This window comes from Chiroxiphia lanceolata, chromosome Z (assembly GCF_009829145.1).
Source record: "Chiroxiphia lanceolata isolate bChiLan1 chromosome Z, bChiLan1.pri, whole genome shotgun sequence".
Lineage (NCBI taxonomy): Eukaryota > Metazoa > Chordata > Aves > Passeriformes > Pipridae > Chiroxiphia > Chiroxiphia lanceolata.
The window spans coordinates 36,672,572-36,686,103 of NC_045671.1; the positions used below are offsets into that span (position 1 = coordinate 36,672,572).

Sequence of the window (13,532 nt, forward strand, 5' to 3'; positions counted from 1 at the left end):
ACTGAAGGAGAAATATTTTGGAATGTAAGTAACAGCTTATATTAAAAGGCTGCAACCTCTATCAAGTTGAGAAACCTCGCTGGGGGATTGTCCAAGGAACTGTCCCTTTTATTCAAATAGAAGTTTTAGTTAGCTCCTCTGTCTCTTGGCTATCTTTGAGGGTCTTAGTACCTGGATTTTTCAGAATAAATGGGGGCTCTTGTCCAGGATTGACTCCACCCTCCAAGGGCAGGGGCTGATGAATGGAGCTGCATCAACAGTTTCGGTGATCGGCTGCTTTCACTAGAGGCTAAAATGAGACAGGTGTTTGGGTTCCCAAGGCTATCCAGAGACAGATGAGAGAGGACAATAAGATAAAGGAACATTTGTTTTGATTTGGAAAGGAGTCAGGGAAAGGACTGAGACATCTCACCCAATGAGTAACAGGAACTGAGGGAAGTAAAAAGAGAGGGCCCAGAGACAGCAAAAAGCCAGGTAAGGGATCTGGCAGAAAGGGTGACGACCCTTGTGTACCTCCACACAGTCCCTTGGGTAAAATGCTGGAATTTTGGGACAGTATAAATTCACCAGAAGGGGTGACTAAGGAATTAATGGTAAAATACTGTTGTTTTCACTGGCCAAAGTACTCACTACCTCGTGGGTTTAGGTGGCCACATTTTAGGTCTCATGATGATGATCTTATTCAGACTCTGTGTGTCTTTTTGGATGACAGTGGGATGGAAACAACTGAGAGAAGTTGTGGTGACATGTAGTCAAAAGAGAATTCTCAGGGAAAGAGAAAATTGGAGAGAAGGTGAGAGAGAGAAGGAAAAAAATTTAAAGTGGGATGTGTTGCAAGTATTGCTTCCACCTTATCAAGAAGACGGTTAGAACCACGAAGTTGTCCACAGGAAAGGGATCGGGGAATTCTCAGCGCCCTAAGGATGGAGGGTGACAGGAAGTAGGAGGGAGGAAGTAACTCAACCCTGTCTGCTTCAAAGGCAAGGGTGGGAATTCGGTTTCCTGTCAAAGAGGGGGGTTTGCAGATGCTGCGGGAAGGGGAGGTGGGAAGCAATTCAATCCTGTCTCCCCCAAAGACAAGAGCAGGAACACAGTATGCTGCTGGAGAAAGAGTTTTGCAAATGCCACTGAGACGGGTCCCATTAGGAGGCCAAGGAGGAGGTTTTAGGTTTGTAATAGTGCCACTAGCAACTCAGGATTGAAGAAAAGGCTTTCATTTCATTTGGAGGATCCTACAGGAGTAGGAGAGAGAACAGACGAATATTTAGGGTATGCAGATTACACTTGGAAAGACTGAGATTTCTTCCTAGGAATCTTTTTTGGATTCCAGGAAAAGTGAATGATTTTACAAAAGGCACAGCAAACCTGGGAAGATGAGCACCCACAAGCTGTGGGTGTAATAGGACAGAATGGTCTTGTTGTGGACAGTGAGTGCTGTTCCACAAGCAGACTCCAACTGGGACCCAAACAGCCAGGTGCAGTCAGGTCATCTAAGAGATTATCACACATATTTAATTAGAGCAATAAAAACAGCAGTGCCACAAACGAGTAATGTGTCTAAAGCTAAGTCTCTACACCAAGAGAAAGATGAGAGCCCCACCCAGTGGTTAGAAAGGCTTAGGGATGCCTTGAGGAAACAGGGAGGGTTAGACCCTGAAAGCCCTGCATTTGAAACTTCATTGAAGGTACAACGTGTCACTCAATCACGGCCTGATATAAGATGAAGGGTTCAAAGAGAAGAAGAGTAGCAGAATAAATCTTTAGAAGATCTAATATGAAAAACACAAGTTTATGTAATAAAGGACAAGGAGAAAGCCAAAACAAAGGCTAAGGTAATGGCCAAGATTCTTCAACCTAAATGAGGAGGAAAGAGAGGACTAGGGGAAGCAAGAGGGAGAGACTGGACCCCCAGATCCTTTCACAATACCCCTCACTCTTCTAATCAAGCTCAAGTACGACCTAAGTTACGGAGGAACCAAAGTGCAATCTGTAAGAAAGAGGGACATTGGAAAAAAAGAATGTCCACAGAAGCAGACAGATCAAGAAGAGGAGGAGATCCACCATTAAATGGAAATGGATTGCTAGGGGTGTCATGGGTTCCCTTCATATTATGAGCCCACCACCATGGAACCCTTGATAAACTGCCTACTGGGCCCTGATTGAGAAGTAGTGCAGTTTTCAGTGGATACTGGGGCTTCTAGATCTACACTGAATTTTATGCCAAAAGGAGGTTGGTTATCAAAAGGAAGTTTAACTATTCAACAGGTAAGTGGGAAAGATGAGAAAGGACATATACTGGAACCTATACCAGCTGACACAGAAAATAAATTTGAAATGCATGACCTTTTTGTTCCAAATTGTGATTGTAATCTGCTGGGGAGAGATTTGATGGCAAAAGTGGATATGCAAATTAATATTGTGAAGGATAAAACTGAAGCAAATACAATCATTACACTCCATAAGCTATCATCAGGGGCTTATGAAAAAGTAAACCCCAATATGTGGGCAGTACCTGGGAAATATGGAAAATTAAATATAGAACAGATTACTTTAAGGCATCAGGATCAGATTGTATCCCAGAAGCAGTACCTCATTCAATGGAAGGAAGAGAAAGGTTAAAACCTATAATCCAACCGTTATTACAAGCTAGCTTGTTAGAACCATGTGGTATGGCCAGTCTTCGCGAACGAAGATTTGGGAAAGGTCTTTACCCTTCGAGCCTGCGCAGTGGATTTTTTAGGTGAGACACAGTGTGCGCTGAGCTGAGCCCACCCTTTAATCCTAAGGTTCGTCTGCCAGGGCCGAGCAAGCTTGGACGGTGGCAGTGAGGTCCTCAGGACGTAGGTTTGTTTAGAGTGACCTTCTCTTAGATGGATGGCCTTACAGGGCTGACGAGCTCCATCTGCCCGGGGGACTTCTCTGACCGGGAATCGAACCCGGGTCGCGGCGGTGAAAGCGCCGCATCCTAACCACTAGACTCCTTATAACACCCCAATTTTACCAGTGAGGAAACCAGATGGAAGTTACCAAATGGTTCAAGATTTAAGAACAATTAATGAAATAGATAAGCCTAGACACCCTACGGTTCCTGATCCTCATACTTTTCTCAATCAAATTCCCTCTTCTCACTGTTATTATTCTGTGTTAGGATGCATTTTGGTTGTCCAATTACAGACAATAGTAAGCCATACTTTACCTTTGAGTGGGAACAAGAAGAAGGAGGGAAAGTAATTAAACAGCAACTTACTTGGACCGCACTGCCACAAAGATATACTGAATCACCGGTTTTATTTGGACAAGCTTTAAAAAATCTTTTAAATGAATTCTCATTACCTCCACAAGTAAGGTTATTGCAGTATGTAGATAATTTTACAAGTAGAAGATACTACTGTGAAACTGCTTAACTTTCTAGCTGAAAAAGGACTAAGAATTTCTGAAAAGAAAGATCAAATGGCAGAGACAGAAGTTAAGTATTTAGGACATATTATAATGCATGGATCACAATGTGTAGATCCAGAAAGGGTTAAAGGAATCTTGGAAACTCCTCTTCCAAAAATGAAGAAAGAATTTTTAGGATTAGTGGGATTTTGTAGGACTTGGACAGAAGATTTTTCAATAATAGCCAGACCATTGTATGATTTGTTGACTCAAGAAAATCCAGAAGTAATTATGTGGATACCTGAAGGGAAAAGGAGTTTTCAGTAACTAAAGAGTAAATTAATTCAAGCTCCTGCCCTAGCTCTTCCAGATCTGAACAAAGAATTTGCATTATATGTAGATGTTAACCAGGGACATGCAAAAGGAGTGTTAATATAAGATCATGGTGGTTCTCATAGGCCAGTGGCCTATTTCTCTAAATTATGACACAGCAGTTACGGGATGGCCACATTGCCTTCAAAGTCATGCAGCCACAGCTCAAATGGTGCTTGCAGCAGAAAGCTAACTAATGGAGGACATTTAGTAGTTAAGAGTCCCACACCAAGTTAAAGCATTATTAACAGAAAAAGGTTCTAAATGGATGACTAATGCACAATTGTTAAAGTATGAAACTTGTCTAACGGAGTAAGATGATTTAGAAAGCAAAGGTAGAAAAAGTTTCAGTCCAGCTTCTTGTTTAAACAGAGATGAACAAAACCCTGAAATAGTTGATGATTGCATTCAGGTAATAGGTCTTCAAACATGAGCTAGAACTGACCAAACAGATGGTCCACTATCTAGACGACAAAATGTGTTTACTGATGGATCCTCACAAGTGATAGAAGGGAAGCGTTATACTGGATATGCTATAACTGAAGAAGAACAGTTAAAAGACTGTGGTAGATTACCTTATATCTAGTCAGCACAAACAGCTGAACTATTTGCTCTGATACAAGCTTGTGAAATACACCAGGAAAAAGCAGTCAATGTCTATATGGATTCCAAATATGCATATGTGTTTGAGAAATTACGGGAAGAAAGGGGATTTTTAACCTGTAGAGGCAAGGCGCTAGCATATGAGAATTTGATAAAGAGATTATTGAAAGCCATGAATTTATCTCAACACATAGCAGTGATCCATGTTAAAGAACATCAAATGGGACACAAAAAGCTTCTGTAGAAGTGATTGGTAATAGATTAGCACATGAAGAGGTCTGGAAAAAAGCACTTTTGCTTGAGGTATCTGAAGTATTTCCCCTCCTACCAGTGACTCAACTATTGCCAGAAGGAATGTCCTTCTTGCCACAAGAATTGGAAACAATTAAAAACAGTGGAGCAGAAAATAGAGGGGAAAATTGGTTCACAAAAAAGGGTAAACAATGGATACCGAAGGCATTGGCCTTACAAATATCAAAACAACTTCATGAAGGGAGTCATTGAGGCTCCTGAGCACTAGCAGAGACCTTTCTTAAAATGTATTTGACACTGAGCCTTTTGTGACATTGCTTTACATATTCCATGGTACCCTCAAAGTTCTGGATGAGTAGAATGTATGAATGGAGAGATCAAGAAATATCTTTTAAAATTAGTAATGGAAACAAAAATGCCCTGGACTCAGCTTTTACCCATAGCTTTAGCAAGGATAAGAGCTAAACATCGAGAAAATCTTAAGTTATCTCCATCTGAGATAATGTCTGGAATCCCTTACCGGTTGGGTTACAAAAAGAAAGCAGAATAGAAATTATTGATTTGTTCATAAAGCAGCATGTGGCCAGAATACTGTCTGTTGTAAAATCTCTTCAACAGGAAGCCCAGCTGGCACAAACTCTACCCTTGGATTTCGCAGTTCACGACATCCGGCCAGGAGACTGGGTTCTAGCTAAGGACTGCAAACACCGCTGGTGGGAAAGTGGCGCAGACCATATTAGGTGTTACTGACCACAGACACAGTAGTTAAGACTGCTGAGGATGGGTGGACTCACCATACACAAGTGAAACCTTCTAGAGCACCAGAGTTCTGGACTTCACAACTAGAAGAGAAAGAAGGAAAGCCTAAACTTATACTACACAGAAACCATGAGTAGAAGCGTCTGTGTTGATTTACGAAGAAGTTCCGGCATCTACCCACTGAGCATCTACTTAAGGTCTACTCAAATGGACCCTCCTATCGACAGTCAAATGAAGATAAAACTTTTGATCCTGTTTCTTTGTTATCACCTGTGCGCTGGTCAAATAGAAGGAAACAGATTTTTAGCGCTAGGGGAAGAAATTGCAAAAGCTCAAAGTTCCAAATAGCTGGTCCATAATGCTCAATAATCCTTTGAGAAGTCCACTCATTCTTTTTCCATTTTTTGTTTTCTTCCTCCTGTAAGGGAGGTATTAAGTTCTCGTTTGTTGTTTTTTTTTTTCAATCATCATATACTTTAATTCCCAAACTGTATATGGCTTAAAAAAAAAGAATAAGGTTTAATACATCCTACAAAACAAATTCCTTGTCCAATTTTCAGGCAATCTTCTATATGTGTGTTGGTCACTGTTGATCCAACAGTGTCCTTTAAGTGCCCAGTTTACACTGGACAAGGGACCATCACAGAGTTCCTGATCTTCTGGGACTTGAAAATAAAGAGTATTTTCCTTTCCTAACGGCCCACCACTATACGTATTTCAGGATCCTTGTTGGGATAATGTGGGAGAAGATGAATATGAAGATTGGAAGAGAAGTGTTGAGCCCGAGATTCCCTGTGAAGATGAGACCATCGTATGAATGGATATGAACCGTTTAAGAATAAGCATTTCAGATTTCACATTATGTTTCTCAGTTTATTGTATAATCCCCTATAGATATATACAGTGGACTGTAAATTCTGGAAAATTCCCTTATCCCTCATGGTCTTGAACCCTGCCCTCTCACTGATAAATCTTTCCTGCATTGCAGAACCCTTCCCTATATGGTTGTGTCATCCTCCTATTTTGCATGCTCCTCCTTTACTCCTCCTAAGTTACACCATCTTCCTTGCAAGTTCTTACCCTACCATATATAAGGCGGAAGCCATATTAATAAAGTGTCATTTCTCCTGGGATCCCAGAAGTGTGCAAACCCATTTGTCCCAGCTAACAGCCACAGGATAACAATATCACAGAATCCCCATGAATTGATTCATGGAACAAGAGAGCCCATCTATAATTTAAATCATATAATTTGACTCCAAACTATATTAGAGATTATTGCCAATCAAACAGCTAATGTCTTAAGACTTGCTGGCAGACCAAGTAATCCAAATGAGAACTGCCAACTTTAAACACCAAATGGTTTTTGATTTTTTGTTAGCAGTGGAAAGTGGAGTATGTGGAAAATTAAATAACTCAAATTGCTGCCTGCAAATCGATGACAACGGAAAAACAGTAAAACAAATAACAAAACAAATCTGAAAGTTAGTCCATGTCCCAGTTGAAACTTGGAAGGAGTGGGGCATAGATATGTTTTCATGGCTTGCAGTTGGACCAGCAATAAAGAAAATACTATTCTTTGTTTTTTGCAGGCAAGCTACCTTAATTTTCCTGCCTTGTATGATTCCTTGTCTTATGCAACTTATTGCACATGTGATGAAGAGGATGCAAATAGTAGCTATGGCTAATGACCCTGAAATGGTAATTAAAGGACACAAATAATGGCTCTGAAAATAGTGTGGAAGTAAGAATTACCAACTACTCATTCTCAAGAAACTTTAACCTTAGACATCGAAGCAGATCAAGAGACAACTGTTAACAAAATGGTACTCCCTTTTGCAAGAACATAATTTTAAAAAAAAGGGAGGATTATTAGGAATAAGTAGAATGTTCTTGCAAAGTTTGTAGTAGTCACAGTTAACTTAGTAGTAGGGGATAGAAAAGTTATTTAGTTGCCCAGCATGAGATAATACAGTGCCCAGAACATGGAGACCAATCAGCAGCAAGGGATAAATATGCAGTAACCTCCATTTTGAAAATGTTGGGGACCCTCAAAGCCCTTAATGAGCATGTAATGGGGGACACGTAGTAGGCATGTCAGAAAGTCTGTAACCCCGGAATACCTCACTCAATGGAGAAACGGGGAGGGACCTGAGTTTTGGGCAGAGTGGATAAAAGAGGCTACGACCCCTGTGAAGTTGAGAGACCTCACTGGGGGAATGCCCAAGGAACTCTCCCTTTTATTTGAATGAAAGTTTTAGTTAGTTCTTCTGTCTCTTGACTATTTTTGAGGCTCTTAGTACATGGATTTTTCAGGAAACTTATAATCATGACCTTCTTATCCTGAGAAAATGCAAATATCTACATATTGTAAGGTCACACTTTAGAAACCAAGCACTGGATCATCTTCCTCTCTTCTCCCTACTGCTGCAGGAAGAACTATCAGTAAATACAATCCAATTAATACTTCTTCAATTTCACTAATGAAGAGAGAGAAGGACACAGAAGAGGCCCTCATCAATGCAGTCAGTTCAACAGAAAAGCTAATTGGAACTGTAACTTTCTTGTTTAAATAATACAGGGTTAATAGCAGACAAAATGTATGTGACTAAGCATATTTCTCATACACCTGAGTGTCCTTCGTTCTCTGCCATCAGCTCCAGATAAGTCTCAGGACTACAGTGAGGCCTCTTGTACTGCTGTGTGGGAAGATGCTACAACCCTGAAGTCTCCCACATGGAATAAAGTAGTGTGTGAAGATTCTCTTAGTACTTAAAAAAACCCCAAACTACCAAATATGTTTCTCTTTTAGAGCTAAATTGCTGTACTGTGAAATAAAATGTCTCATTCATTCCAGTACTAGATTCTTCTCTCTTGTTAAGAACAAACTTCCACATAACTACCTGAGGAGTAACTGCTCTGGTAAGAGTTTGAAAGGATGCCTAAAAACACTGCCCTTCCTACTTCAAACTTTTTTTTTGTAAATTACGAATCATCCTGGTTTTGACAATTCTACATTTTATACAACAGGTAACACAATACAGACTATACGGTGTTCAAATACAATGCTGATAAAATGTAGTAACTGCTGCTAGTCATATGGGTTTCCAATCAGTCCATAAAACTTTATCCAAGGTTGATTTACGAATCTAGCCTGGAGATGTGTTATTAATAGATACAGAGGAGACAAACCTGCTGGTTCTGAAAAGATCCCATTCTGATCAAAATTAGTGAAAGCTAAGAAGAACTGGACCATGACAGATAACTGTATAAATACCTACAATTTTTACTGTACCGTAGAACTCTTTGGAACTATTTTAAGCAATAATAACTCAGTTTTTAGAGATGCTGACACTTAAAGCTACCACCCCTTGCTGAGTTTCTCAGAACTTTCCCAAAATCAGGTAAAGGAATTCTCAATAAGGTAAGTGGTTGCGGTTCATTTCAGAGTCTTCTTTTAATGAACAGCTTATACAGATGCTTGTGCATGTGCAGCAATTCTTTCACATAGTCTAAAACTTTTAAAATGATAAAAAAATCCATTAAATCAGACTCCTATGTATTATTACAATCCCTCAATTATTGACTGAACGGAAGACATTTGAAAAACAAGGGGAAAATTACAATCCCTATCACTCTGTAATACTAATAATGATAAAGTCTAAACAAACAGGCAGGTTGGATCATTAATTCATTTCAGCAATGAATATAACAGGTGTTACATTCTCTCTGGAATTTTGAATGGTAACAGTCCACACAAATGCTTCTTTCACCTCCAAGCTGTGTCAGATCAGATGTAAAGTATACTTCTCTGTTCTGAAACAAACCCCAACTCCCAAAACAAAACACATTCTAACTCACCAGCTTTTGAGAAAGTACACCAGAACCCCATGCACCTGCCACTGTCTTCTCCCGACAGAGATCATTCTGCTTCATGCCCTAAACTTAGGGTTTACATGGACCTGGGCAGCCTTTTAATGGTTTGGAGTTTTCTTAAGAAATGTTTCCTCAACACGTAACTGAAGGCCTCAAAAACTAGATAAACAGACATGAGCAAAAAGATTAATTAAAGCGGTAATTTTCTCTTTACCTATGAGTAACATATGATACTACTAAGTTCTGAAATACTCACGCCATAAAGAAACAAGCAGGTACAGACAACAACATGTATTGCAATGTTGTATGCTGTGACTACTGCAGCACTCATTCTCAGCTCATTTCATTATATTATATTACTTCAGACAAGTGAAACCGGAGTCTATGGAGTGAAGTAATTGCACAAATAAGAATGAATAGAAAGTAGAGTCCAGATTTTTAACATAATGCACAATTTCTAAACACAAATGTATAAATCCACAATAAAAAGAAAACATTATTGAAATATTTTGGCTTGGTTGTTGGTTTGGTTTTTGTTGTTTGGTTTTGGTTCTTTTTAATACACGAGTTATTTAAGTCAGGAAAATTATGTGTCTCTTAAACATTGCAACAGTTTTTTGTCAGTGCTGATTTTTTGACAGGTGTCCCAGCCAGGTTGGTTACTGACCTCGTATCATCTTGATTATCACTTCGTTTTCGCACTTCACTGTAAAGAAAATCACCAAACAAAAAATGCACTCAATTATAATATTTCTATCCACGTTCACTGTTCTGTTTCTCCCACTATATCTTACAGAGCTTTTAGCCATCTGTTGCATGGCTAAAACTATGGAGTTAGTGCACAGAATCAACATCTCATAAGTTTCTAATTTTGGAATCATATGGATATTTCTGTGCATTTCACAGTTGGTCACAAAAAGACAATTATACCTAATACCTAATAACTCCCCAATGTTCTGATATGCCTTTCTTTTTCTTTTGAGAATTTTTATTTATTTGCTTCAGAATATGTTCACAGTTGAAAGCATAAAACTAAATAACTTCTGTTTCAAGTATAAATTTATCTTCAGAAGAAAAATGCACATTGTTGGATGTTTTTTATGAATGCGGGCTTAAAAGCTGCGCATGCATGAGTGATTACTGATTACAGAACATCAGCCTTGAAAAATTATACTGTAATCAAAAATTATTTGGAAAGGTAATGGAAGTGTAATGTTTGGCTCACACATTATCACAGAAATACCAGGGCACTAAATGAATATACAAAGAATTTCTATCTTGTAAGTAATTCAGAGAAAGGGACATCAAAGCAAAATGTGTAATTAGAATGGTCAGTAACAGAACTGAGCATATATTAATATATTGGAAAGAATTAAAAATTAATTATACATAGAATTACACACATCTGAAAATAATTTAAGAGAGAATTAGGAAAGTAAATCCATGTACAATTAAAAATGTAATTCATTCACCAAATAGGTTTTAAAACGGTGGGCTCCATAACTGAGCTCTAATTTGAATATTAATTACTGAGACAGCTTTGTAACATTTGCAAGCAAAAATGTTACTTGTTAAACTGAAAATAAATCCTGTCCCTCATTTATCTATAACAATTCAACATGGTATTCTCTTTAATTTTTTTTTTTGTTTATGTTGGTACAATCTTAAAACTACATGTATGACTTTGTATGTATATTCACATATTATATCCTTTTTACAAAATATACTCAGTTGTGTTTATTTGAAAAAAGAAATAATGTTACCGAGCAAGATGAAGAACTGCTTCTACAATATTAGATCCATCTTTAGCACTTGTTTCACAGAATAGCGCATTATAAGTCTACGAATAAAAATAAAATGTTAAGCCAACTAATTTGAAATGGTTCCCATGAGAACATGTATATTTATTTACAAATGGTTTCCTCAGTAACACAAAACAATGATGATACACATTTAAATCAACAGGATTTCTTCTAATGCTCTTAATTCTCCAAAATATTCACTTTAGTACTGTGAAAGAAAACAGTAATTGTTTTTTAATTATATCTGTTTTATATTCAGTACAGTCTGAATTAATAAACTGAATAAAAAACATATCATAGTTCTTAACTCCAAACTCAATCTTCTTGTTCACAAGATTGCAAAATATGAAGAGAGTTCCTAGGACAGGTTACTCAATCTAGCTTGTTAGTTACTCAAACTACAGCATCCAATAGTCTAGGTTAACCAAAAACATAATTCCATAAGTTACAGACATGGTATCTGCCACAGTTCAATCAAACAATTGTACAAGCACTTAGAGACTCAAGACTCTTAAGATTCTCTATATTTTTCTGCCAAATATAGGATTTATGCATCTCTTAGCCCCCATATAAATACATGCAAAAAAAATTGTCCACACTTCTATTCATAGCAGAGAATTCCTTTTTTGTTTCTGCACATGCGGTAGAAATACAAGCTAGCCTCTTGAAGTGAAATCATTCCACTTAAAACCAGGACAGACACAAGCCAGTCGAAAAGCCTAACTAAATAGCATGCTTCATATTTCAACGAGCAAACTCAGTCTCCTAGTCCAACCACTCTTTTTACAAAAAAGACTGAGAAGACTATCCCAGCCAATAACAAAATTAAGCTTATTAGACACTGAGATGTGATTTAACCCAGTAAACACCACCAAAACAGGATAGTTTTAACGAAAAGTATCCATGAATACTCGATTTGGACAAATGACCAGAAAATTACTTCTGTTTACTACCTTCTTATGTGGTTTTCAGATTAAAATTCTTAAGACCCTTTTATACTAAAGAGGTACACTTTGACCTTACCATAGCCAGCTTTTCTCCATAGTTTACAGGTACACATTTTTGCCCTTGTTCTGTAACAGTTTGACGGAGATCTGCCTTGTTTCCCACCATCATAATTGGAATATTCTCGTGAGTTGCATCCTGTAAAGAGAATTTTATTTCCTTATTGTTAGAACACTCAGAATACAAAAAAGTAACTAACATCATCATGTCACACTGATTTCTTTCCCACAAAAGGTCTTGTGCACTATCAGAGAAAGCTGACTAATTATGAAAGTTATGCTGAGAACTTTTTGTAAACCATTTAATATGTAAGCAGTCGGCTTAAACATCAGCCTGCAAAGACGTGCTTCCATTCCTATCAGCGATGCTTCCTGACAATTCATTTAATATGTGAAGTTAGTCTAATGGAATTAATTATTGCATCCGAATGCTATATGACAAAATCATTATGGCAAAAGTGACTACCATGATTTAGAAAAAATGCTTTCAGAAGATGAACTAAATATTTTGCTTGCCACTTTTGTTCTATTAAACACCTTCAGCACAAGAGAAAAAGCCTTTGCATTAAATGCAAATTCACATTCAAATAAAAAAACAAGAATATTGGTTTAAAACACAAAGACTCCAAGGAATACTCAAGCCATCCACAAGAAGGTATCCGAAATGGGTTCTCATGTTCATTTCCAAAGGAAATGTTGTGATTCCACAACAACCTTTTACACAAAGATGTATCATATTGCATGCTAACTGAATATGTCAAGATGCATTTAGGACTTCAATGTAGTTTTTACTTCTATGAGAGCCTGCAGTCTGGCTAACTACAATTTACAGACAATAAAATTTTATAAATAATAAAGTTAACAATGCAGTGAAACATAGCTTATGAGCTGTATATACTAAAGGGTATTACCTCAATCATATCCATCCATTCTCTCACGTTAAGAAAGCTTTTTTCACATGTTACATCATATAGTAGCAAGACACCATCTGCTCTTCTGAAGTATGATTTAGCAATACTTCGGAATCTTTAAGAAAAAAAAGGTCTGCATAAGGCCACATTAAAAAAAAATTAAATTTAACATCAATAAGAATGGAGCATTTCTTAATTTCACTAGTGAGTAAGATTCTCTCCACATTACATGATCAGTTTTCTCATAGCTTCTTTTTTAAGTAGTTCTCAAAAACTGCTGATGCAGGTCTACAAGTGCTCTCTAAGGATCAGCAGGATTCTGTCCTAAACAACAACCAATATTTTGTATATCAAAACAATCTACAGTGTATCTATCACAGATAATCTGTTCTCAAGTTGTGCCAGGGAGGATTAGATTTTCTTCACTAAATGTCCTTACAGAAAAGGTGGTCAGGCATTGGAATGAGCTGTCCAGGGAAGGGACACGGTTTAGTGGTGAATACAACAGTATTAAGTGTAGTGGTTTGGACTTTGTTTTCCCCCAGAGGATAAGAAAAGTGGTAGACCCCAAGGGG

At 37.8% G+C, this 13,532-nt stretch overlaps 1 protein-coding gene across 10 annotated transcripts in view; it reads right to left on the reverse strand.

Annotated features, from left to right (window-relative positions):
* Positions 1–2,983: 2,983 nt before the first annotated feature.
* RASEF (RAS and EF-hand domain containing) overlaps positions 2,984–13,532 on the reverse strand; it is a 37,043-nt gene continuing 26,494 nt past the window's right edge. For 3 of the 10 annotated variants that reach the window (XM_032676131.1, XM_032676132.1, XM_032676138.1), the window contains exons 14-18: positions 12,958–13,072; positions 12,066–12,185; positions 11,004–11,080; positions 9,908–9,946; positions 2,984–5,782 (exon numbers count right to left, since the gene is read on the reverse strand). In XM_032676131.1, coding sequence (XP_032532022.1) covers positions 5,674–5,782; positions 9,908–9,946; positions 11,004–11,080; positions 12,066–12,185; positions 12,958–13,072 — 460 coding nt within the window. In that variant the 3' untranslated portion in view covers positions 2,984–5,673. The other 7 variants (XM_032676133.1, XM_032676134.1, XR_004354634.1 and 4 more) reach the window with 6 other exon arrangements.